Raw genomic sequence first — 26,474 nt, forward strand, 5'->3', positions numbered from 1 at the left:
ATTTATAACAAATGAAAGATAAGCAGTGGCCTGTGGCCACATGGTTAACAACTGATTTGTCTTATAGAAAAAGAACATGTCTCTCAAAGTAATCTGTAATCTTTTGAGATCTGAAACTCAGCAGATTCTTCTAATATGGTTATGGCTGATCTTGTTGTATATTCTTCTTTTATTACGAAAAGTTATGTTTCTCTGATAGATGGAGACCCCAAATGTCCTGTCACCATTATGAAGGACACTGCAGCTTCACTGTCTGTTATCCTGGAAGGGGTGCTACTGTGGTACACTCAAAATGTGTGATTTGTATTTTTATGAATATTGTTTCAAAAATGTATATTATTTGAAGCCCTTCTTTTTCACTATTTGTAGAACACTTTAATATTAATACTGACGAGCAAAGGTATTAATTTACATTTGTTTTGGAAGACAATCCTTAGTTCATTGGGAAAAGAGGAGCGGAACCAATGAGTCCAGGTGATGTTGCGGCCAGGTTCCTTACTGCGGGGGGTTTCTGCCCCTCAGAGGAAGTTTGAGAAGAGTAAAGCACGGTTAGTGTCTTCATTCCTCTGAACATTTTACCTGTGTTTTCTTCTTTTTTCTACTTAAGTTAAAATAACTTTAGCGCCGGTGTGTTTAGTTCTGTTAATTGACCTGACTGGCTTTTAACGAGAGTAAAGTGAGAGCTGCTTGCCGTGGTGCATTCCGGCTCCCGTGCCGCTAGTTACGGGCAGTGTTTACGTTTCCATGGGGATTGGTCACATTGTTAACATGTTGACGTTCCAACACGAGTACTAAAGATTACTGAGTACTCATGGGTGGGGACACTTCCATCATCAAACTCAACCTTCATTATGATCTCAATACAGACATATAAACACATGCCACAGTACTGAAAACTGGACAGGACGAAAAGGACAACATTTTGCCATGGTGACCAGTCGGATGTCCCCAGAGTGGTACATAACTTTGATAGGAACATGGTATGGGTCAATATTGAGCTTGGCTCTTGGAATCCTGACCATCAGCAGATGTATTATAACTATATAACTAATAACTATAAGGCATTTCTTCACTTCAGGTTCTGAATATCATTTACATGGTTATATCAATGGCTCATATAAATGGGGCTGAAGATGTGAATATGTGGTTTTCAAGCTCTGTAGCAATGAGGGGGCAATTGTGATTTCTGAATTTGTTATGATCTCTTGTTATTTCCTGCAATCCATCATCCTTGAACATCTAATATGTCTTACTAACTGTTCCACTGGTCCTGGGGAGGGTATTTTCTGTCAAGAATTTTTGTTTTGATTTATTTTTAGGAGCCAAGCAGCGAAACTGTGTAGTTACGCATTGTGTTTCTACCTTTTCTTCTTCAGCCCCTTTTCCACCACTAACATCTGGCTTTCGTTGGCAATAGAAAAAGGGTTTAATCAGCATTGAAACCCAGGTCACATGACTCTGCAGTAGACGTGGATATATATCGGTTCATCGGTTTATCAGTAACACTCTGGTGAACCCGCTAATTTTCGCATTTTTTCTGTGCTGTGACATCCCTCTGAGCAGAAACACTGTAAACACACCTGTCACCTGCTGTGCTGTTACACCAGAGACACCACGGCTACCCTGCGCTCAGGGATGAAAGAGTGAAAGAGTTAACTGCAACCCCAAAATAAGTTTTAAAAACACACAATTAATGATGGAAGCGTGGAGCCTCCTACACTTTTACAGGAGCATCAACCCGGAATGAGACATGACAGATGCATTTTACCAGTCTGAGCAGCCATTAGCAGCTCACTCTATCTCCTGCATCTGTTTCTGGGTGTGTGTGCTCTGTGACTGCAATCATGAGTGAGTGTGAGTCCGCTCACGCAAATTGGCTGGCAGTGTAAAAGGAGTCAATCGCCCTTTTTTAGCAAGTCTAACCATGTTTAAAAAACCAGCAATATCTGCTAATTTTGGTGGAAATGGGCTATTCTTCTGCCATGGGAGTCTTTGGCAGCCTCTTGAACCATATGGTACAAAATTTTGAAACTTGGCACACCGACTGGAGACAATCCCATGATGCGTTTCACCAAGTTTCATGTCTGTGCCTCAAGTGTTCTCGCACCACAGACTGGTCAAATTTGAAGGTCTATTCCCACATGTAACTTTTGAACTCTATACCTGATTTTCAAAAATACCATAGAAGAAGATTTGAAGGCTGGCGGATCAACAGTAGCATTCTACAGAATGAGGCTTCCTGTCTAAATCTTAAAAATCACATCAATTTATTTTTCAAAACTAACAATGGAAGTGCTGAACAGGGTTTTGTGTGGGAACGGTTTAAAGCTTACATAAGGGGAATCTTGATACAACAATCAGCATTAACTTAAAAACAAGACCAACTCAAAATCTCTAACTATGAAGCCGAAATTAAAAAGTTGGAGAGGGAATACTGGGAAAACATTAGTGCAGCTTGTCTGGTCATCTTAGTAAAGGTTAAATATGAGCTCAATGCAATTTTCTCAGAAAAAGCAGAATATCTATAGATGAAAAAAAGGTAGGAATCAGGTGACAAAGCTAGCAAAATGCTTGAAGCCAACTAAATGCACAGGAAGCAGCCCGCCAGATTAGCGAAATAATAGATAAGAATGGGAACATAGTAACTAGCCATAGAGAAATTAATGATGTGTTTAGAGACTTTTTAAAAAGGAGTCTACAGTCAAGAGGGTCAGTTAGATATAAGGAAAGCTAGAGCATTTTTTGAAAAACTTGATCTCCCTTAAGTGTAAGAAGAGAGTGTAAGAGATTTGGAATGCCGAATAACTCTAGAGGAATTAAATAAAACTATTAAACTGTCGCCTAGTGGAAAGACCCCTGGTATCTATGGAATACCTAGTGAATTTTATAAAAAGTTTGCAGAGGAACTCAGCCCTGAGATCTTAAACACATTCAATGCTGCTACTTTAAATACACAACCCCCCCCCCCCCCCCCCCCCCCATGACAGAGTCATTAAATACCCTCATATTAAAAAAGGAAAGACCCACTGGAATGCGGAAGTTATTCACCAATTAGTCTCTTGTGTTGTGATTGGAAACTGTTTAGAAAGATTCTTGCAATGAGAGTCATATCAAGGTCATATCAACCAGTATTCATCCTGACCAGGTCAGTTTTGTTAAGGGCAAGACCTCTACAGATAGCCTTAGGCACCTCTTGTACTTAATCTGAGATCATCCACTTTCCCAATAGGACATGGAACAAAGCTGGGCGACCCACTCTCATTACTTCTCTTCATTATTGCACTAGAACCTCTCACACAAGCTATAAGACTAAATGGAGCAATAACAGGTATCAAAATGGGTGGTCAGGAAATAAAATGTTAATCTTCGCAGATGATATTTTGGCCCTGTTGTCAGACCCACAAAGGTCGCTGCCTCCAATGCTGGATTTGGTCAGCCTATTCTCAGGCATATCCAGGTATAAAATAAACTGGACCAAATGTGAGGTGATGCCTTTATCTAAGTTTTGCTATAGAAGTCATTTTCAAAACTGGAAATTCCAATGGGTCCCAAAAAAATGTAAATACTTGGGTATACTTCTGAATCCAGGATTTGAAAACATTATATCTGATAACTTTGACCCAGCCTTGAACAAGATACAACTCCCTCTAAAGGGATGGAACAAACTACAGATTTCATTATGGGGGAGAGTGCAGGTAATAAAAATGGTTGTAGCTCCTAAACTAAACTACCTTCTAAGCCTGCTGCCACTTAGTGTTCCAGCTACTATATTTACAACTATAGGCAAAACGATTAGTCAATTCATTTGGGCTGGGAAAAGGGCTAGGATGAAACTTAAAAGGCTCCAGGCCAAAACAGATTCTGGAGGACTGAGCGTGCCTAACATGAGACTCTACCAGGAAGCCTTCACGGGTGCCCAGATCGTATCACTTCTCTCCAACAGAGAAAACAGGCCTGCTTGGGTAGATCTGGAAGGTGAACTGAATGCCCCATTTAAGGCTGTTGACTACTTGAGCCAATGCCCAAACACTAATACCCAAAACCCAGTTATCACTCACACTAGGAATATCTGGCATCATCTTCACAAGAAAGAGGGATCTCCCTTCTTCATAGGATCAGCTTCAATATGGAATTACCCAAAACTGAAAATGGGAAGGAAGATGTTCTTCTGGAAAGAGTGGCACTCAAGGGGGATTGAGTAAAGTGAATGTCTTTAGGCTAGGCTAATTGGATACTCTAAATTGACCATAGGTGTGGCTGTGAGTGTGAATGGTTGTCTGTCTTTATGTGTTTGCCCTGCGATGGACTGGCGACCTGACCAGGGCGTACCCCGCCTCTCGCCCGAAAAGATGCTGGGATAGGCTCCAGCCCCCCCGCGACCCTACTAGAGGATAAGCGGTAGAAAATGAATGAATGAATGAATGTCTTTATCATAATAATACTTTTAGATACTTTTACATTTGAAGAACTTAAAGACATTTTAAACCTCCACAGCAAAGACTTCTGGAGGTTCCTTCAGTGAAGAGATTGCCTTTCTAAGGCAGGCCCACAAGACACAAGACTACCTATTCAATCCCCTATATACTCCAAATTTAAACTGCCTAGCGATCTCCCGCACTTGGCAAGTAAAATCTACAATTATCTAACGGAAGGCCTTGTTATTGTTGTTTTGATTGTTTACTGTTGTGGCTGTTATTGATACTGTTGTCTATTTAGGTACTTATTATTATTATTATTATTAACATTGTTATTTTTATGATTATTATTATCATATGTCTTCTCTCATGTCTTATTCTCATTTACTTACCTCTTCTTTTACTATATTTGTACATGATCATGTATGTAGGTGTCTACTTCAATATGTACTGTCTATTGTTTGGATTGTGTTAATGTTTTAGCTTATTCAATTGTATTTATACTGTCTTATTCTTTTGTCATTCTTATGAGCAAGTGAGTGATCTATATAAAAGTTTCAATACTGCTGTTTCTGGTGTTTGAAGGAAACTATAAAAATCTAAATTGAGAAAAAAACAAAAAAACATAGAAGGACCCAATACATTGCCATGTCAATCTAATTGTTGAAGATATTATGTAACGAAATATACAGAAAAAGGGCCACTTCACTCTGAAAATTTCCATTAGCAAAAAAACGAAGAGCATTTGTCAGTTGCACCACAACTGTAGAGCCCCATGTCAGCCTCTCCACAGCTGGTCAGCTAATTGCAGGATACCAAAACATCTTTGAGTCTGCCATAAGCCTCTCAATGAATAAGTTCCACCTGGCATTTCATTGGTTGTGTAAAAGTAACAAAAGAGGTGCGTCAATCTCTCCATCATGATATCAATATCAAAATCACCTCTTCATCTCTGACCCCAACCAAGGTCTAGAGAAACCTAGTGTCATGTTTGATGACCAGTTCTCCTTCTTTGACCATGTTGTGTCCGTCTCCTGGTCGTGTCTCTTTGCTCTGTACAACATCAGAAAAATCAGGTCTTAGCTGACTCCGTACTCCACCCAGCGCTTGGTCCAGACCATGGTTATCTCTCACCTGGACTACTGCGGTGCTCTCAATCAGCCTGAAAGGTCACGCCATTCATCGACCTCCACCGTCTATCCATGACCTCCTGAATCAGATTCAGTCTCTAATGCTGCCTTCAGAGAGACTTCTGGGACTGCTCCATCTACTTGAACTCAATCATTCAGCCTGATGCTCCTTCTCAGACACTGTGTTCCTCCAAGGAATGTAGTCTGTCATCACCATCCCTGCACAAGACAGTCTCAGTCCAGAATGTTCTGGTCTGTGGTTCCCTGATGGTGGAACAAGCTATCAAACTCTCAGAGCAGAGCAGTCCTTTCTGTCTTCAAAGAATCTGTTGAAGACTCATCTCTTCAGATAGCACCTCCTCTCCTAACACCTCTAACACCCTAACTGGCTCTTACTGTGAACTTTACCTGCACTTCTTTACCTGGTCTTCTTGCACTTATTAAAAAGATGTAGTACTTAATACCTACATTTACTCTTACAGCACGGAAGCTTTAGTGATGTCCCTCACTGGTCAGTCACTTTGGATAAAAGCTTCCGACAGATGAGTAAATGTAATTGTAATGTAAATATTACAGTATGTCACCTTAGATTTAATCAAGTTTTCCTGGGAAAAATGACAAAGCAACAGACAATAATCAAACCTTTAATCCCTCTTTATTTTGCAAAACAAGAAAAACAGTAATGTCTCACAGTCACAGTTGCTGCCCCTTCGCTCAAAGGGATCCACTCACATCCTATTGGAAGGAAATAGACAAAGTGTAACATTCTAAATCCAATTTCCATTTTGAAATATACAGTATACTAACACTGAAGTTGAATTCTTGATCTCAGATCTGTTTCAAATACTGTATGCCAAACTAAGAAAATCAGAAATTCAATAGCTGAGGTGAGAAAATGTGAAAGAGGAAACCAACAGACTACAACAGAGCTGTCAAAGCAATTCACACTGGTGACTTTCCTTCAGACATACTGCAATTCCCACACACAAACTTCATGTCATACCAACATCAGTATCATGACTGTTCATACTTGCTGCAAGCCCTCAAATCACATCCACACAGGTCTGACCGCTAGAACAACACAAGAAAAGCTCTTAAGATAGGATTATAACAGGAGGGTGGTTCCCAATGTTTTGTACATTTACTGTGTATTCATCCATCTACCAGAACTATGGAGGAACGAACAGTGGTTGTTTTGCTCTATGTGCTGAAACGTTCAAAGTGACCACGGCCTGATCACCGAGGTCCCAACTGTGTTGTACTTTTTAAACACTCTTCAGAGTTTTAACCCAATGTGAGCTGTGCAGAAGCAGTTTTACAGGATTAGTTGTTGTGCTGATTAAATCACAGCTTCTGAAAAAGAAGAATGTGCTTATTGAAGGTAGTGGCTGAAAAACTAGTGAGGTCGTCGTGTCAGAGACTGGAAACATGAGGAAAACTGAGGTAGCACAAGAGCTACTGTACACATGCTCTACAGCCAGTGTTTCCAGCAGATCATTTTCAAACCAACAGAAGCAGAAGGTAGACCTGAAGTCAGGTAATGTAAAGAATGCTGGTGATTTAACACCACCCCCGCTTGAAAAGATAATACTGTAGGTTCACATCACAAGTGGCTGGGCAGTGATTAGGCTAACAGGATGTGGTGGTATTAAGTTCCACTGGAGTGACGTTTGAGGCGTAAACTAACAGGTAAAAACAGGTGAATGGCTCAGTTTTGTTCACATCTTTAAACAGATTAAACTTTACAGAGGATAAAGCAGAGCTCTGTTGAACTACACACTGGGTTCATCAGGGTCTACAGAGACAAGACATGTAAGTCAATGTGGAGTGTCACAGGAGTGGGCTATATGGGCCAATGCTAACACTGTGGGATGACAGTTATATTGTACATTGAGTGTCTTCAGAGTGAAACTACACATCAGTCCGTTGTGTTTCAGGATGAAAGGAGGAAGGGAAAGTGTTGGAAAAGGCACATCCTCTTCTTCCTCAGGACATAAAGTCATCATTCAGGAGCTGTTTACTGCGTTGAGGACAGAAAAACAAAAGTCAATAGGACTGTACAATACTTCTACATGGATACATGCCACCTTGTTTTCTACGTCCCTACTGTGCATTTGACCCTGGAGTATAACAAATTGGATGTGAATTGTAGGACTTAATTGTAATCACAAGTACATCATGTTAACTCTACCATGGTAGAAACAGTCGGAGGCTCAGTACCTTTGTTGGAACTACTGCATTTGCATCCTAAGAAGACGTCGCCTACCCTGAGTGGCAAAATATAGAGATTCATGTTAGAGTTTTCGTTATAGCCCGGAGTGTGGGGGTTGAGGGGGGATTTCTTTCTACATCTAGTTATACTGAAGCACCCTGATAATGAATACCGGTCATTTCAACTCTGTTACACTGTACAATTAAGTCTGAGAAATGTAAGTATTGTATTCTTGTCACTTCTATACTGATCAACATCTGGACTTGAATTCTTTAATCAGTCCAAGAGGTCAGTCAATAAAAGTTATGTAGTACCTCAGAAGCAGGGGCATCGTCATCATCTGGAGATGGGATGATTCTACCAGTCATGGGCCCCACTCCCAGCACCTTAGGCCTCTTTTCTGCTTTAGGTGTTCCTTCCAAAACAACAACAATGTACTCTCTCTTGGGATCTTCCACCACCTGTGCAACATCTACTGGTGCTGAAGCCTCAACAACTGCTGCAGGGGCTTCTTCAACCACTGGTGCGTCCTCCACTGCTGCGGGGGCTCTTCAACCACTGTTGCATCCTCCACTGCTGCGGGGGCCTCTTCAACCACTGGTGCATCCTCCACTGCTGCGGGGGCCTCTTCAACCACTGGTGCAGATTCCACTGCTGCGGGGGCCTCTTCAACTACTGGTGCAGCCTCCTCAACCACTGGTGTAGGGGCCTCTTCAACCACTGGTGCAGCCTCCACTGCTGCAGGGGCCTCTTCAACCACTGGTGCATCCTCCACTGCTGCGGGGGCCTCTTCAACCGCTGGTGCAGCCTCCACTGGTGCGGGGGCCTCTTCAACCGCTGGTGCAGCCTCTTCTGCTGCGGGGGCCTCTTCAACCACTGGTGCAGCCTCCACTGGTGCGGGGGCCTCTTCAACCACTGGTGCAGCCTCTTCTGCTGCGGGGGCCTCTTCAACCACTGGTGCAGATTCCACTGCTGCAGGGGCCTCTTCAACTACTTGTGCAGCCTCCTCAACCACTGGTGTAGGGGCCTCTTCAACCACTGGTGCAGCCTCCACTGCTGCGGGGGCCTCTTCAACCACTGGTGCAGCCTCCTCAACCACTGGTGTAGGGGCCTCTTCAACCACTGGTGCAGCCTCCTCAACCACTGGTGTAGGGGCCTCTTCAACCACTGGTGCAGCCTCCTCAACCACTGGTGTAGGGGCCTCTTCAACCACTGGTGCAGCCTCCACTGCTGCGGGGGCCTCTTCAACCACTGGTGCAACCTCCTCAACCACTGGTGTAGGGGCCTCTTCAACCACTGGTGAAGCCTCCTCAACCACTGGTGTAGGGGCCTCTTCAACCACTGGTGAAGCCTCCTCAACCACTGGTGTAGGGGCCTCTTCAACCACTGGTGCTGCCTCCACTGCTGCGGGGGCCTCTTCAACCACTGGTGCTGCCTCCACAGCTGTGGGGGCCTCTTCAACCACTGGTGCAGCCTCTACTGATGCAGGGGCCTCCTCTAGTGGAGCAATTTCTTCTACAGGCTTTCCTTCTTCTGGTGCTGGGAACTCTTCCTTAGGTGCAACCTTAATGTTGGCAGATGCAAACTCTTCCTTCGGTACCTCTAGGGTAGAGGCAGCTGCCAGCAGCACTGCAACACAAAATCCAGCCATCCAAACATCACTGACGCTCAAGTTATAGTCTCACATTTAGCACACACAACTTGTGGTGGTTAGCCAAGGCAACTTGTTGGGCATTTGTCAAACCCCTTTAGTGACAAAGGATTTAGTGGCAGAAAGGTGAACCCACAGAGGTTGAAGAAGTTGATGAGAAACCAGGAAAGTGTGTTAGTCAGCAGGTCTACTGATACAGCACCGAAAACCAGAGTGTAAGTAAAGGAAAAATATCAAGCTTCCCACATGCTAATAAACACACAAAAGCAAAACAACAGCTATCAATAGGTCATTTTAGGTGGTGTTTGGACTGAACTCTTTGAAATTGAATGAACCTAAAAGTGTGTCCAGTACAGCTAATATTTGTTTTCTAACAGACATGTAACCTTTTTTTTTTTTTTTTTATAAAAGTTTCTTAAATTTGACTATTGAAGATACAGGATGAACTGGTTTGGACATTTTATAGTTGAAAACAAAATCACTCATCCGAGCTCTCTGGTGGACAAATGATGACACCGTTTCAAGGTTACATCACATATTTAGTATGTCAGCACCAGTGGCCGAAACATACAGCAGCACAGATATAGAGCATCTGTGAGAAGCTAAACATCGGTCAATATAACAGAACAACATAACATATTACCTAAAGGCCAACATAACACCAGTTACCCCAGCACGCCGCCGTGAACGAGTCCCAGTGTGTCTGATACACAACGTACTGAGGAGTGCAGCGGAGAGCCTCATTACAATACACATGTTCACTTATGCATGTTGTCTGAAATGGTAAAGCAAATCATCTCTATTATATGGAGAAAATGAATTGGTAAATTTGGGATCAATGGTTTAAATGTGTTTACTCGAAGGCCACAATACGAACTATGGTAAAAAGACGAAATGAGACAAATTAAAGACGGCAGTAAACCTTTCCAGTTTGATAAAAGCTTTATTGTATGGCTCTATGGATTAGCATGAACTGTTTACAGTGCTCATTATCCAGTTACGAGCAAAATAAAATTATGATCACATATGGTTTGAATCACTCTTAACCTAATGAGTTTTTAACAGCTTCTCTGATTCGTTCACATAACACTTATGGAAAAGAACACACTGCAGCAGTTACAGAGTTTTTACACAGTCTCTGCGGATAAACACAACTGTACGACACTAACAGGTGTGTACCTGCTCTGTGGTACGTGGCAAAGTAGTACAACATTACAGAGGTTTATATCAAAGAAATACACTGTTTTGTCTAATCTGAGAAAATAGCATCAGGAACTTGATAAGGATTTGATGAGCTCACATTAGAGGGTGTTCCTGCATGTTTTAGTTGCATGTGGTTGGTTTAAACTGATACAAGGCTTGTGATTGATTCAGATGAACAAGCAGGTTTTATCATGTTACCTGAACAAAAGCAGTGATCACATTTATTTCACCCATAACTGCAAATGAGCGTCGCATAAAGACCTCACTGCCACTTTGGAAATGTCTTGGTGTGCAGCTGTAAATCATGAACCTGCTGAGAAGGTGGTCTTACCGGTTTCAGCATCTCTAGGCTGAATAAGAATCGGAACAAATGTAGACATCATCCATTGTGATCTACGCTGCACATCAACAAAATGTCAAAGTTTCCTTCCATTCATTTGCACACCGTGCTGCCCACTGTACCAATTCCAATAAATACAAGAGAAAACAAAACAAAGGTCAATACGAGGTGAACCTAGGCACCTGAGGAGAAGCAGCTAACCTCTAGTGGATCTAAAGCCTGTGACTGGAAGTTACCCGTTTTACTGTTCCCAGTGTTGTGAGAGGAAAAGGGCTCTTTAATGAGGGTGGTTAGAGATAGTCAAGTGTGTGTCTAGTAGTGTGTGTCTCTCCCTGTGGTGAATGTGTGGACCCTCAGGCCTCAGAGGCAGCTGCCTCCTCCTCAGAAGAAGTCGTACCGTTGCTTTCGGGGTCCTCAGCAGTAACGACGGCCGGTTCTGCGACAGCTTGGGCGGCCTCCTCGACCGTTTCAGCCACTTGGGCGATTTCTTCTGCAACTTTCTCCACTTCCTGCGCAGCCTCGGCGACGCCCTCCGCCACCTCAACAACGACTTCAGCAGCCTCGCCGACTACCTCGGCGACTGCCTCCACAACCGTTTCTGCCTCGCCGTCAGCAGCTGCAGCCTCCTCCTCTCCCTCAGCTGCTGCCGCCCCCTCCTCCTCTCCATCTGGAATACAAGCAGCAGAGGGAGGAGAGTATTAACCACAGCATCCAATTCACAGACCTAACACATTCTGTTATCTACTACAGAGCACAGCCAATATCTCCATGGTCTCTCTATAGCCCTGAAGCCCCCACCCTCAACACCATCATTTCACACAGTGAAACATGGAAACAGATAATCACTCTCTTCAAACTTGATACATCTTAATATTTAAAAAGTATTATTGGGTTATTAATACATCATCAGTAGCTGAGTTTCCATCCGAATGATTTTTAATTCAGACTCAATCGTAGATGGGCTGTCACATTTCATTCTACAACATTTGACCGTTAATCTCACTGAACTGAAGATTCAGACTGGTCAGCTGGTTTGGTCCTTCGATCATCTACTGACCAAACTGATGTCACTGCTTCCTGTGGAAAATTCACAATCTAAGTAAAAGTTGGTCATGTGTACTGTCGATGTTGTATTTACTTATTATTGACCAATCAAAACAGTTGCTCTCTTCATTAACCTATTAAAACCTGGTTGTGACGTGTGTATACTGGAAAGCGACGGTTGAAGGGGATGGCTGCCATGATGTGATGACGTAGATTCTATGTCGACGCTTCCTACTGTTGCAGTTCACCCTACTATGGGTAAAAAAATACTAGTTTGCAATGTGATACGTTAAAGAGTTAGCAGGTAATTATATATTCCTGTCATATTTGACTGTCATTTCATTTATATTCAATCATACTATCAGTAGTTTCATTAATTATGATTATAGTTAATGATACCTGCTAATTTGACAGGTTTTTCCAGTTTATTCATAGACATGTCAGACAAACTGTTGTTAACCTGCATCCTCCCTCTTCCCACAACCTGACTGTGCTGTGTTGATGAAACCATGATGCTGTCTGTGGTGCTGAAGTAACAGACGGATTTATACAAACTCCTCATCTGATATCAGGTTTGTCTCTAAAGCAAAAATCAAGTTCTGCTAAATGTTGCTAAGTGATATTTGATTTCCATCTCTATGGCAATGCCTTGGAATGTATGCGGGTGCCGTAGCCATCACTTCAACCGTCGCTGCTTAAAGCCCCTAAAGACTGTTTGATACAGTAACACAACAAAGTCACTTTGACACAATGAATGAGCAACAACATTGTTTAGCATCAGGCTGCTGTACCTGACTTTTGTTGGAACCAATTAGTTAATTAGTTTCATTCACTGAAACTTGTTTTGGAGAAAAAATAAAATAATTAAAAAATGACAGCCCTAAAATGTCTAATGCGTTTTGTGTTCAATGTGTTTGTGACTGTAAGATCATTAGTATGTTTATCATCATACTTCACCTGCGACATGCAGGTCTCTGCTGTGATATTTACTTTGTCAGACTCAGGTTTCTATCAAACTGTGTCTGGATGGGAACAGACAGTTGGATGGAAACAAAGCTACAAACAGCTGATCATCTTTTCCAGCCTCCTCAGAGGCGACACATTCACTACACAAACTGCATGCAAACTGAAAGACAAGGGGAGGAAGGGAGGGAGGAAGGGAGGGGTAGGGGAAAGAGAGGAGTGCGGGTTCAGGTGCAGGGTAGAGGGGGTGAAGTTGAATCTTGGTTCTTACCATCCAATAAACAATCTATGAGTTATCTGGAGCTCTGTAAGTGAGTCTGAGAGAGAGACACTGAGCAGCCTGGGGAGGTCTTTATCTGGGAGGGCCCAACACCATGAGTCCACATTCAACCATCAACTGACTCATCAAAATGCACTGAGAACAAAAACTGAACCACAGCTGCCAAAGAAATTCAAAACTGACCAAGAATCTGAAAAGACTTGTGCAGTCACTTGAAACTATCTGTTTGACAATGAGCTGCATTAAATAACTACAGGCACAGAAGTCATAGATGGTCATAGTCATGTACTTCCTGTTGTTTGGAGTGTACTTTGCCTACTTCAGTGTAAAACTCAAAGTCAATGAACAGATAAACACTGGAGCTGGTTGAGCTCAGTCAGGATTAAAAAGGAGGAGGCTTGGAGCCATTGAACTGCTAATCTGCTATCTTATCTGGTCTTTTAGCTTAATGCTATATTAATGCTATTGTTATTTTAACACTTGAATGGCTCTGCTGTAGTGGCCTCTTTGTGGCCTCCTTGACTCCAGAGACAGTAGATAAATATGTACTTTCACTTTGAATACCATCACTCACAACATGGTAATGTGTTAGCATGGCTAGCCTTGCTCATCAACTGGCTAATGTCCCACAAAAACAAACTCAGTTTTTAACATTCAGAGCCAGAATGTGGTAACAGAGATATAGTCCATCAACAAAAGGAAAGTCTATTTGTGGATACTTCTGTCAAGTCCATTTATTGTCTTCACAGATTTACACATTAACATTTAGCAGCACAAGGCAAAACAAAGGAAGAGCGCAGAATCAGTGTCCTTCACAGAACTGTCCACTGGTTCTAGGCCGTGTAGAGGACTCTGTCTTAGCGGTACAGGAGAGGAGGAAAGGAGGAGGGAGGGATTGGATCCAAAGAGTCCAGTTCTAGGATGAATATCCGGCCACAGAGGACCTTATCTTTACCATTACACTGAAAAGAGTAAAGACACAGAGTTAGAGGAACGGGAAGAAGAAACTTTTTAAAAAGCTACATTCAGTTTACATGTCACTGTCAATCTGAAGTCAACCACACAGGCTAAGGATGAAAAATGATACAGGCTGACAGCAAGATGCAATGGATGTCAATGACAGCCAATTCATGGTTTCCACACCCACGCACTGTATGTCTGTGTAAAGTCTGTGATGTAAAGTCCTCTGTAAAGCCTGAGTGATGTAAAGTCCTCTGTAAAGCCTGTGTGATGTTAAATCTGTGATGTAAAGTCTGTGTGATGTAAAGTCTGATGTAAAGTCTGTGTGATGTAAAGTCTGTGATGTAACGTCTGATTCAAAGCCTGAGTTATGTAAAGTCTGATGTAAAACCTGTGTGATGTTAAATCTGTGATGTAAAGCCTGTGTGATGTAAAGTCTGTGTGATGTAGTCTGTGATGTAAAGCTTGTGTGATGTAGTTTGTGATGTAAAACCTGAGTGATGTAAAGTCTGTGATGTAAAGCTTGTGTGATGTAAATCCTGTGTGATGTAAAGCTTGTGTGATGTAGTCTGTGATGTTACATCTGATGCAAAGCCTGAGTGATGTAAAGTCTGTGTGATGTAAAGTCTGTGTGATGTAGTTTGTGATGTAAAACCTGAGTGATGTAAAGTCTGTGATGTAAAGCCTGTGTGATGTAGTCTGTGATGTAAAGCTTGTGTGATGTAAAGTCTTCTGTAAAGTCTGTGTGATGTAGTTTTTGATGTAAAGCCTGTTTGATGTAAAACCTGTGTGATGTAGTCTGTTATGTAAAGTCTTCTGTAAAGCCTGTGTGATATAAAGTCTGATGTAAAACCTGTGTAATGTAAAACCTGTGTGATGTAAAGCCTGTGTGATGTAAAGTCTGTGTGATATAAAGTCTGTGATGTAAAGCCTGTGTGATATAAAGTCTGTGATGTAAAGCCTGTGTGATATAAAGTCTGTGATGTAAAGCCTGTGTGATATAAAGTCTGTGATGTAAAGTCTGTGATGTAAAGCCTGTGTGATATAAAACCTGTGTGATGTAAAGCCTGTGATGTAAAGCCTGTGTGATGTAAAGCCTGTGATGTAAAGCCTGTGTGATGTAAAGTCTTCTGTAAAGCCTTTCACGTAGACTTAAGTGCACATACAATGTTATCTTTGGACTTTTTCATGTTGTTCCAAATACATGTGTCAGGAGGTCGTCACGCAGCTGCGTGTCCATATACATACACTCCTGATCAGAGTGTGAAGAGACGTCTGTTTGACTGGGGGTAGTGGAAACCATAAACTGGCCTTCAGATATTATGTGTCTCAGGGCACAGACATCTTCAAAAAAACATCATCATAATAAGATTTATCTATATTATTTATATCTCACTTATTTGCTATAAATGACTCGAGTTTGGAAGAAAAGGTAAAATGTAGCTTTTATTTTAGGTCCAAGAACTTATCTTCTTCCTCCAATAGGAGGTGTGAGGGACACAGTGGAGAGTGGGAGGGAGAGAAAAGAGGGACCAAGGCAGGAAAATGGTTTGGTGACCAAGCCTTTTGACTAGTGGGCTAAAATCAGGAGAGACTGAGTATGATCAAGTCCTACGAAGAGGTGGATATGTTGTATATATACACACATGATCTCAAACCAGCACTGCCGCAGACAAGATCTCAAACTATAGAGAAGAAGAATGAATTGCTGCTATGAGAATTTAACTGAGCGAGCAGTTTATCCTTCTGGACCACTCAACCAGCACATCTCACTTCATTCTCACTGTCCTGGGACTGAAGAACTCTTAATTATACGAGCTCCACTCTTACAGTAACATAACAGTTAATTCACTCAATTATATTGTAAGACAGTACAGTACAGTATGTTGTTGTTTGTTTGATCCGTGTTTGAATAAAACTTTACACTATAAAACATTAGGAATCATTTTGTCTGTTAGATTTGTTAAATTAAGAACGTGCCGTTAAAAAAACCCAGCACTGGACATCAGAGAGCTAGAGGAAAACTGAGGTTGGCGTTAGCTCAGTACAGCACTGAGACCATGATGAGCAGTTTATAAGCAGCCTGTCTGTTGTGTTCACCTAATGTTAGTACACGCGTTTAATCTCATTAGAAACACAGATGAGAACAGTAGTTCTGAACTTTTACCTGGACAAACCAAATCAGTGACATAATGTGATCACACATTCACTCCATTAAAGTCAATTCATAATTCAGAGGCAACAATCTGTACAATATTTATATGTAATTGTTAAATCTATGCACTTCTGTTCCTTCTTTAATTATAAGTTTGAACGCTTTGATTTTACCAACCCGTAACTACAAATCCACTTTGAGTGCACAGCTGAGCTTTAGAAGTTCACTACAACTCAGGTGAGTTCCTCCTTTATTTTATATATTGTACACAGTATCTACAATCCAACTGGATTATTTCATGTACCAAGAAGATCTCTCAGCTTGAGGAGTGATTAGAATAATCAATAATCCATATTTCATCTGTGTTCTTATGAACCTTGGACTGACATCCACATTGCTAGAAAGAAGATGAGGCCTCCTTAAAGAGTTAAAGAGTCTGCAGCACTGTGCTTTGAAAAGGCTTGACCATAAAGAGTGATTTTAGCTCAGCTCATCGTCCACTGTTAATACATCCAGTCACTTCAGGACTTCCCTTACGAATGATTGGATTCGCACTGATAAGAAACTGGTTTATTTAAAAACAATATGCGCAGAAGTAAAACAGGACGACTGACGCCGCGGTGATGGAGGACTAATTCAATATTTAAGTAATAAATGCTACTGAGTTGTGTTTGCAGAAATGTGTTTTTGCATTTCTGCCCAAAACAGGCAACATAACCCAGAAGGCTTCTGTGATGAAAACAGTTTCTAACTTAAGAAAACTTTATCTGAAAAGTTTTATTCTAACAACAACATCAAGAAAACAAAGGCGGGATCATTTAAAGTGGTCTCATCTTAAACATCAATCATCTAGATTTGAATAAATACTCAATACATTACAGTTATATAGTTCAATATATTTTAGTTATATCGAATTGATTCTTACTTGACGCTGGCAGCTGGAAGAACATATTGATCATATTGGCTGATCAATGGGCTTTTTCCTACATCATTTTACATATGATATTTTATATCAGCCTTTAAAAATACACTATCCATTCCAACACCTTCTGTATGTGTGTGTGTGTGTGTGTGTGTGTGTGTGTGTGTGTGTGTGTGTGTGTGTATGTGTGTTCTCCTTCCCACTGTTAGCTGTCAAATCTCTGAACTATGATAAAAGTAGTGATTAGTGTGATCATGAGGAACTCACTGAGGAACATGCATCATCAGTGCTCAGTCATTTGTCAGGCAGTGATAATGAATGACAGGTGTCTGAAGAAGGAACTTACCCTCTTCATCATCCCTACCTGCAAACAAAACAGAAACAGTGTGGGTCAGTTTCACATAGAAAGAAGCCACAATGAGTTACAGCCAATGAGCATTAAGCTAAAGTCTAGTAAACTAAAACACATGGTGTATTTACTGTTGCTATATGTAGGTAAGTAATTGTTGCAAGTACTGTTTAATGTCAGTTTCACACAGAAACAAGTCACATGAGTCACAGGTCAGCTGATGTGTGGATTAGTTTGTTTCTTCAAATGAGAAATCATTGTTTGTTACTGTTGCAGTAATCATTTACATTGTATTACAGTTTAAACACAATGGTTGTGACACATTTGAACCTGTTTGAACCATTTTTAATCTGGTTCTATTGAACACAACCTCCCTGTGTAGACGTGGTTTGTTCAAAGAACATTAATTTGAAAATCCAAAAGTGTCTGCTTTCCATCACACAGGGTTTATCCTCTGGAGAGCCTGAATATGAAGTTAAGTTCTTCTCATTAGATTAATTAGGTCAGATAACCACAGCAAAAAAGACGTCACAATAAAGACATTTAACATCAACAAACTGCTCCTCAACATCATCAACCATCAGGAACTGGGTGCAGCAGGTGACACCCTCTGATCCTCAGCCCTGTTTTAACAGAGTTATGATAGGAGGTATAAAAGGTCTCCGAGTACAGGAAGTCCACGAGGGCGGTACCTGCAGCTCCGCCCTGCTGGCAACCCACAATCCTACTGGACACTAACAACCTTTACAGAAACCATTACCAACCCATTATACCCTGCTCAAAAAAATGAAGGGAATACTTAATCATCACAGTATAACACCAAGTCAGTTACACTTCAGGGATATCAATCCGTCCATTTAGGAAGCAAAAGTGATTGTGAATCAGTTTCAGCTGCTTTGGTGCAAATGAAAGTGACAACAGGTGCAATGAGGCAAAAGCAAGACAACCCCCAAAGGGAACGGTTCTACATGTGGTGGCCACAGACAGGCGCTCTCTCCTGATCCTTCCCGACTGATTCTTCTCTAGGTTTGTGTTTTGTTGGTGTCCTTGTCACTACTGGTATCATGAGGTGGTACCTGCAGGTCAATCAGGTTGCAAGAAGGTTTGCTGCGTCTCTCTCACAGTCTCAAGAGCATGGAGGAGATACCAGGAGACCGGCCGTTACACGGGGGGAGCTGGACAGGGCCGTAGAAGGGCATCAACCCAGCAGCAGGACCGGTACCTGCTCCTTTGTGAGAGGAGCAACAGGAGGAGCACTGCCAGAGCCCTACAACAGGACCTCCAGCAGGATACTGGTGTTCATGTTTCTGACCAAACTGTCAGAAACAGACTCCATGAGGGCGGCATGAGGCCCCACGTCCTCTAGTGGGACCTGTGCTCACAGCCCAGCACCCTGCAGCTCGACTGGCATTTGTCAAAGAACACCAGAACTGGTGGTCACAGGTCCCACAAGTCATTGAGGTCACAGGTCACATTATGCTCCTTCTTGGCCACTGACACACAAGACAGTCTTAGTCCAGACTGTTCTGGTCTGTGGTTCCCTGATGGTAGAATAAGTTACCAAAGTCTATCAGACCTCAGATCTCTTCAGAGTGCACCTCCTCCTAACACCTCTAACAACCTAACATGTCTAACTACCTTTTACTGTGAACTCTACCTGATCTCCCTCACTCTTTACAGAGATGTAGTACTTAGTCCTTACAGCAAGGTCTCCTGCTGCACTGAAGGTCTCTTTGGATAAAGGTGTCTGTCAGATGAGTCAATGTAACTCTCTGTACTCTGCTCTGGTCAGCTTCTGCTCAGTCCTGACTCTTAGACCTGAGACCAAACAGTTCAGTCCTGGTCTCATCAGAGCAGAGAATCTGGTTTCTCTCAGTCTCAGAGTCCTTTAGCTGCTTCTTTACAAACTGTCAATGAAGACAGGCTTCGTCTGGACTCTCTGACATGAAGACCGGATCAGTGGTCTAAAATTCTGTTTTCACTTTGTCAGTATGGAGTACTTTTAAACATAAACCTGCAACATACCCAGTGCAGTAACTCAGCTCAGACCTTTAGAATATTGTACAGTCTCAAATTATGAAGGAACAGGATATCATGGCCTAATTATTAGGTCTCTCGTTAAGTCTCCACCTCTTCATAAAGACTTCATGGTTCTCTCAAAACCACTGAAAAAAAAACTGGAGACTGGAGACGAGTTCTAGGTCTCATTTCAGCTAATAAAAACAATATAATCCTGTCATTGGTACAGGTTTGTTACTCTTTTGGTTTAATAATAGTGATGAATTAAACATAAATGTGATTCAATGAAAGATACTGATACAGTACTGTTTAATTCTGTGAAATGGTTTTATTACAGTTCTAACCTTGAAGAGGTTTAAAAATTCCCTCTTGCATTGATATTTTTTTCATTTCTTTGTTAGACGTGATTTCTGCACCAGGAGCTGCCGACAGTACGACTCATTAAATGTCCTCACACATGGAGCAGAACAAGGTATGTGAAGGTATTGATTATTTGGTGGTAGATTCCTGTAATTGGAGTTTTATTTGGCTATAGATCTGCACTGTTATTTATTTTGAGGGACTACAGAATTATGGAAAGAGGCAGAACTGGTTTGCTGTGTCAGGGTCGGCTACAATAAATAAAAGTCTGTCACCTGAATGTTTTAACATTGTTCTGTAAAATAACAAGGAAAGAACATTTGATCAGGGAGTTGTTAGCGCTACAGATTCAGATAAGGATACTTGGCCAACCTGGAACCAGATCTAAAATAAAACTGGCTATCAGAACCAAACCATCACAAGGATTACTGTACTCATGCCGTCATGTTTTACAGTGGAGGGGACCAGATGCATACATGATGCGTACACACAGAAACCATGCGTATGCCATTTCCCGCACATAAACTGGTCTTTATAAACACAGTGTGAACACGTCACACATTCCTTTGACCTTGAGAACACACGGTTTTCCAAAGAGATCCAAGTTACAGTGAAGTGGAAATACACAATAAGATATGAGATAAAACAAACAACTTCATGGAGCTTCATTATAATTTTTACCGTTTACACAGAAATAACAATCTTACATTCATAAACAGGAGTACTTGTGTTTGTGTTCAATGTTTCCTTTATCATTGTTTAATATCCTGATTATTTATTGTGAGTCATTGTGTAACAGCAGTCTCATGGTACAGGTGAGGAGTACTTACTCTTTGGTGGCCATGGTTTAGGTACCCACTCTGTCTTGGGTCTGGCCTTGATTTGTGCAACACGCTCGTTGTACCTGGCGCCGTCTGTGGACACGGTGACGTATGCCTGTGGAGAGGGAAAACATTTCTGATCTCCATCACATTTAACACATCACATCATTTGTAGGAAATTTGAACATTTTATTGGGGAACTAATATCAACCTTATTCAGTGTATTATTTATTTAGTGCAAGTCTCATCAAATGTGTTGAAGCTGAAATGATGAACAGACCGAAACCAACTTACATATGACACAGCACCAACGAAGGCTCCACCACACAGCAGGGTGTAGACTATGTTCTGCCCTGAACCACCCGGAAGTGAAGACATCTGCCGCCGCTGCACAGCTGGAACAGGTTTAAAGTCACATGTTAGACTGTGCTCGAACCTGCTGTTGATTATTTGATGACTCAGGTAAGATTCTGACTTTGACCTTCGAAGTATCAGAGGAGGTTCAAGGAGGACAGATTCTCTGAGAACAGACTGATTATAGATGATTTGAGGAGTAAATCAGAACAACTTGTGATCGTGCAAAGTCTTTGTTTCCATGTATCAGTAAATGGAAGATATACTACAGGACAGGGAAATGTGTTGCACGAGCCCATAATCTTCAGCTCTCGGTGAGAAAGCACCCTGAGGCTCATGATGCCTCCCACTCTGATTGGATTTAATGCAGCAGATTTAGATTGCCAAAAATATGCCTGTCAACACTTGTTTGACGTCTGCAAGGTGATGCTTCTTACTCCACACCCTTAGAGAGAGGGTAGCGTCTGGTTTTTGTTTGTTATTCTAACTTTTTCAAAACATGTTGTAAGCACTTTTAAATACCAAAGGGAGGTTTGATATATAAATATATATAAAGCTGAACTTTCAGGTGCTAAATTCCAGTCAACTAGTTTGACTCAGTGTTTCCTCAGTGTCAGTGTTTCTTCTCTGAGGGAATCATGAGTCAGCACCTTATGTTGCGTCACTTATATAATATACAATCCTCCTGATCAGCTTTCACTGAAACACTGAAAACACTTCGACATACAGAGTGAAGCTGAACAAAAAGTCAACGTCTGAAATTACTATGAAAAAAACAAACAAAAACTACACTGACACGTCAGTTTGACTGATCATGACTGGACTCCATTCATGAAAACTCCAACAGCAGCCAAATTAATTCATGAGCAAATATAGATTTGTCAGACTAAAGAAACAAATTGTTTCCTGTGACTTAATGAGGTGAACACTGTCACATTATGAAGGAGTTGTTCTTGTGGGATGAGAGAACCTGGAGGCATGTGCAGTGTTGAGGGTATTAACTCCTCATGTTCTCAGGAACTGACAACTTCCACCGCTGATATTTCCACAGGCTAATCAGCTTCCGGCTGAAGGTATGGGTTGGGGGGGATAAGGGGATACAGGTCAAGATGTCACAGGATCAGACCATGATACCCTCCTCTGGTTAAGTGGGACCACTGGGCAGGAGAAGTTACAGTCTCTGCTGCCCAGTGCATCTGTGTCATCATTGAATGGACTTGGAGTCTAGTGGACATTCCTGCAATGTAATCTGTTTAGAGGTGTCGAGTGGAGCCTGGCAGCATGACAACAGGAAAGCCCCCAAGGGAGGCACATCTATTTGCCAGGAGATTTAAGCCAAGGGGTGTTTCCTGAGGCAGCCAGGACGTGGTGGACTGGAGAGGGGTAGTCTGGACTTTAGAAAAGAGGCCAAGCCTCAGCACCTAAATGATACAGAGAGAACTGATCTTTACCATGAAAGTAATGCGACCATCAGAAGAAAAACTTAGCATGATAGCTAGCTAACACACCTTCAACCAAACATGGCCTTTAGAGCACAAAACACCAGGTCCACTTCCTGTTTACCGATTGTTCAAAATTCTACAAAATCCAGAAGTGGACCTATGGCTGGCCTTGTGTCTGTTTCGTATTTAGTGCTTTATTGTTTAACACTTTGAGCTTGGTTTGTGCTTCATAAATATATTTTACTAACTAACTCACCTCATGTTAACGTTTGTATTCTGCGTCAAAAACACCACCTGACCTAAGACACCTGTACAGACTGGTTCATTCAAAGTCCCAGACCCTGATGTGAACAGAGTCCCAGACCCTGATGTGAACAGAGTCCCAGACCCTGATGTGAACAGAGTCCCAGACCCTGATGTGAACAGAGTCTCAGACCCTGATGTGAAGTCCCAGACCCTGATGTGAACAGAGTTCCAGACCCTGATCTTAAACTATCAGATTCATACTGACTGACAGCAGCTCGGGGCAGTCAGAGTGACTTGATTGAACACTGACAGCTTCCCAATCATTCGCAATTATGTGACGTCAGCAGACAGGAGAGCAGCTCCACCGACCAGCTCATGGCGCAAGCTAACAAATGTGGAGGAATGGCTCGTGCCTTTGCCCTTTACATTAGACCACCGTCACCCGCGAACACCACGTGACCCACATCGTCAACCATGTTTCCAGCTACCTATAGACTAATGAAGGTCACTTACACATATACCAGTACATTACTGCTTCAGTCAACAGGGACGTTTATATTACACATACATGATATACATCGCGTCACAGAGAAGAAGCCGGACGTGTCTTTAATTGGTGTTAATGGTTTGGTCCTTGGTTACTCTGGTTTAACGTGTAACACATATGTTCAGTATGAGGACAGAACTGTCTGCTGCTCTGTTCTACTGTCACAGTGTGTTTAATGTCGTGATGAACACCGGCTCAAACGTCACCTCTGTGAGAAAAATAAAACGGTCTAACAAATTACACAACTCACACGCGAGGGACAGAAATATACCACAAAATCCTTTCAGCTAAACTTAAGCCAAAAATCCAACTTGACCTTCATGTAACACGGACAGACTCTGCTATCCTCCATGATGCAGCTATGGAGGCAGATGAACACGAGGACACGGTGTACAACTGCATCGGTTACATCAGCAGGGGGCGGGTGGTACACATCAAAGACAAATCGTTACATTCAAGTACAAAGATCATGGAGAATTTATCACTGTGTGTTCCGTTTTAATGCTTTTAGCTTGGATGATGAAACTCACCCTCCCGAGGCAACCTGTAGGCTGCTCTCCGTGCCAGAGGCCCACACCTCTGCCAAGCCACTCTGCAGGAAAACATTGCTGCTCTCCAAGTGCTCCTGTGGAAATGCTGCAGCTTCAGCAAATGCTGGATGAATGGCTGCTCTACCCTGCTCAGAGAAGCGTGCGAGGAGGCGGAGGATGGACCTGCCCTCGCTTACGCAAGTATGTTGTGCTGTGCTTTTGTATGAGGGATGGTTAATGCCACAAGGCAACAGGTCAGGAAGGAACAGGAAGATGACATGTATGAGGAGTTGTTAGGACCCCGGAAAAATACATTTATTGAGTGATCACTTACAAGCTGACTTTTATGGTTGACCTGAGAGGTCAAAGCACTGCAACTTAAGAAAACACATGCAAATAGACAAATGCGCTGCAAATTCAGAAAACATCTTCGTGAATTTGACAACAGATGTGCTGCAAAAACTCAAAACACAACAGAAGTGTTTCCAGGGGACACTGAAAAGTGATAAACCTGGCTGGGACTTGTTGTTCATTGCCCAATTGTGACTTTTTAAGTTAAAAGCTTTGAATAACAACTGTGTCCAAGCAGGTTCATCACTTCTTTCTTTTTAAGTTGTGGGTGTGAGCTGATGTACATAGAGCTGACCACTTGTGATCAGATCACTGAAGACGCATGTTATTGCAGATCTGAACAGGGCCTAAATTGGCAACACTGGAAAGGCAAAGCTCCTGTCTGTGTACCAGTCAAGGTAGTAGTAGATGATCCAGCCAATGGATCACACTACTATATTCAAAAATATGGAAATACAGACATAAATACATACATCTTGAAATACATACATAAATGAATAATTGTTTAAATAGATAAATAATTAAATGAATGCATAGATACAAAAATAAATAGATAAATCAAGAAATGCATAACAAAATGAATGTAAAATTACAAAATGTATTTATTTTACATTTATTGATTAATTTAATTATTTATTTCTGCATATGTAATTTTTTGTCCCTCATATTCACCCTGCCCTACCTAACCCTTCCCACACAATACTTTTTTGAGGATACAGAATTTGAGAATAAGAAAAAGTATGAATAAAAGCTATTGAATAAATACACTAATATGTTCCTAATTCAATAAAACATTTTGAGTTTAAATAAAATACAGTACAACTGACTGAGCTGGCCTCTTAACCCATTTTAGTTTTACACCTGCTGCTTTATCTCATTTTACAACTTCACTTGTCTTGTTGAATCTAGCCAAAGGCATGCATATGACTCTTTCTCCTGCTTCTTCGTCCTGTGGCATTAATCACCCTCCATACATATATGGGGCCTGATGTATATTTAACCATATATAATGGTGTCTTTCAGCCCCCACCCCACTTCTTTCACTGGAAATGTCAAGCACAGGGGTCAAAGGCAACATATGTCCGACATTTCACTTGTCCTCACTGTAAGCTACAGCTCAGCAGTGATAAGAAAGTGAAGATGCAAAGTTGTGTTTTGTTCTTTTCTGTCAGAACCTTTGATGAAGAAATTCCACTCAAGTCATTTTGTTCCAAAGTTAGCTGTAGTGGTATGAGTTTATTGGTATTCCAGAATACGGTGAGCCTACTGACACAGGGCGGGTCTGAGGCAATAGACTGACCCAGGGTGAAGGGCAGGGGGACAGTACAGTTGTCTAATGGTTGCAGACACTGTGGTCAGACAGAATGCAATTACGATCAGGATCACAGAAAATAAGAACATTCAGACACCAGAGTCAATTTACCAGGGGGCAGGAAGGGCCCCCAGACTCATCAATTAGTAAGGTAAGGGTGTTGTAAGAAGACATTTGTGAAATTAACAACTTACTAGTAGGGGACACTGCATGCAGACAGACAGGTGTCAAAGTCCCCACTACCCAATATGTGTATTTCTTCCTCACAACATTGTGGCAGGACAGAGAAACATCAAATGTCTCATCTCACTGCGCTGCAGAACAGAGAGGTTCAGGAGATCCTTTGTTCCCACTGCCATCAGGCTGTAGAACACCTCAGCCAAACTAATTATTATTATTATTGTTTATTTATTATTAACTGTTTTTACTATTATCGACAATAAGCTAATGGACACATGAATATCCACTAGGGGATAAACAAGGTATCTATCTATCTATCAACTAAGATTAACAGAAACATAACCCGAAGAATTGAAAACCTTGATAATGTTTCATTCTCTTGTTGTTCTCCCTGTGTATTCCCTGGCTCACATTATGTAAGGACTGTAAATTGGCCTTTGGTGGGGACATGTTTGTTTATTTGTGTGTTCTGCATTATGTGCATTAGTTAACACAAATTTCAGTCAGCTGTGTACAAATCAACTCCTACCAGAAGACAAGTGACACAGGTGTTATTGGATGAGGTCATCGACCTGCTCTGTGATGTTCCAAAAGATAAACAATGAAATACTGATGTTTGGAAAAGCTCAAACATGTCAGTCCTAATACGACAGTAGCTGTGAATTCATGTGAACAAAATGATTGTGAC

The 26,474-nt window shown here is 41.8% G+C and overlaps 1 protein-coding gene across 3 annotated transcripts; it reads right to left on the reverse strand.

The window, feature by feature from the left end:
* Positions 1-6,184: 6,184 nt before the first annotated feature.
* On the reverse strand, positions 6,185-24,153 carry mgarpa (mitochondria localized glutamic acid rich protein a). 3 transcript variants are annotated; one of them, XM_056383043.1, is made up of 9 exons: positions 23,944-24,153; positions 21,119-21,219; positions 20,834-20,939; positions 17,622-17,639; positions 11,349-11,618; positions 9,353-9,386; positions 8,072-9,313; positions 7,766-7,812; positions 6,185-7,565 (listed from the first exon to the last, which is right to left on the reverse strand). In XM_056383043.1, exons 1-7 carry the CDS (start codon positions 24,017-24,019, stop codon positions 8,230-8,232), a joined length of 1,689 nt encoding a protein of 562 aa, XP_056239018.1. In that variant the 5' UTR covers positions 24,020-24,153; the 3' UTR covers positions 6,185-7,565; positions 7,766-7,812; positions 8,072-8,229. The 3 variants fall into 3 exon arrangements, with proteins under 3 accessions (XP_056239018.1, XP_056239016.1, XP_056239017.1); XM_056383041.1 differs by having other exon boundaries at positions 8,072-9,386; XM_056383042.1 differs by lacking the exon at positions 7,766-7,812 and having other exon boundaries at positions 8,072-9,386.
* Between the last annotated feature and the right edge of the window lie 2,321 nt (positions 24,154-26,474).

Source organism: Seriola aureovittata, chromosome 8 (genome assembly GCF_021018895.1).
Source record: "Seriola aureovittata isolate HTS-2021-v1 ecotype China chromosome 8, ASM2101889v1, whole genome shotgun sequence".
Taxonomy (NCBI): domain Eukaryota; kingdom Metazoa; phylum Chordata; class Actinopteri; order Carangiformes; family Carangidae; genus Seriola; species Seriola aureovittata.

Bases quoted from the DNA above. Each gene is read 5' to 3' on its own strand.
- mgarpa (XM_056383042.1), bottom strand. From the start codon at position 24,019: ATGTTTTCCTGCAGAGTGGCTTGGCAGAGGTGTGGGCCTCTGGCACGG. The intron at 21,220-23,943 runs GTGAGTTTCATC...AACCTGTTCCAG, and splicing joins CTACAGGTTGCCTCGGGAGG to CTGTGCAGCGGCGGCAGATG. The intron at 9,387-11,348 runs GTACGACTTCTT...TTTGTGTTGCAG, and splicing joins TGAGGACCCCGAAAGCAACG to TGCTGCTGGCAGCTGCCTCT.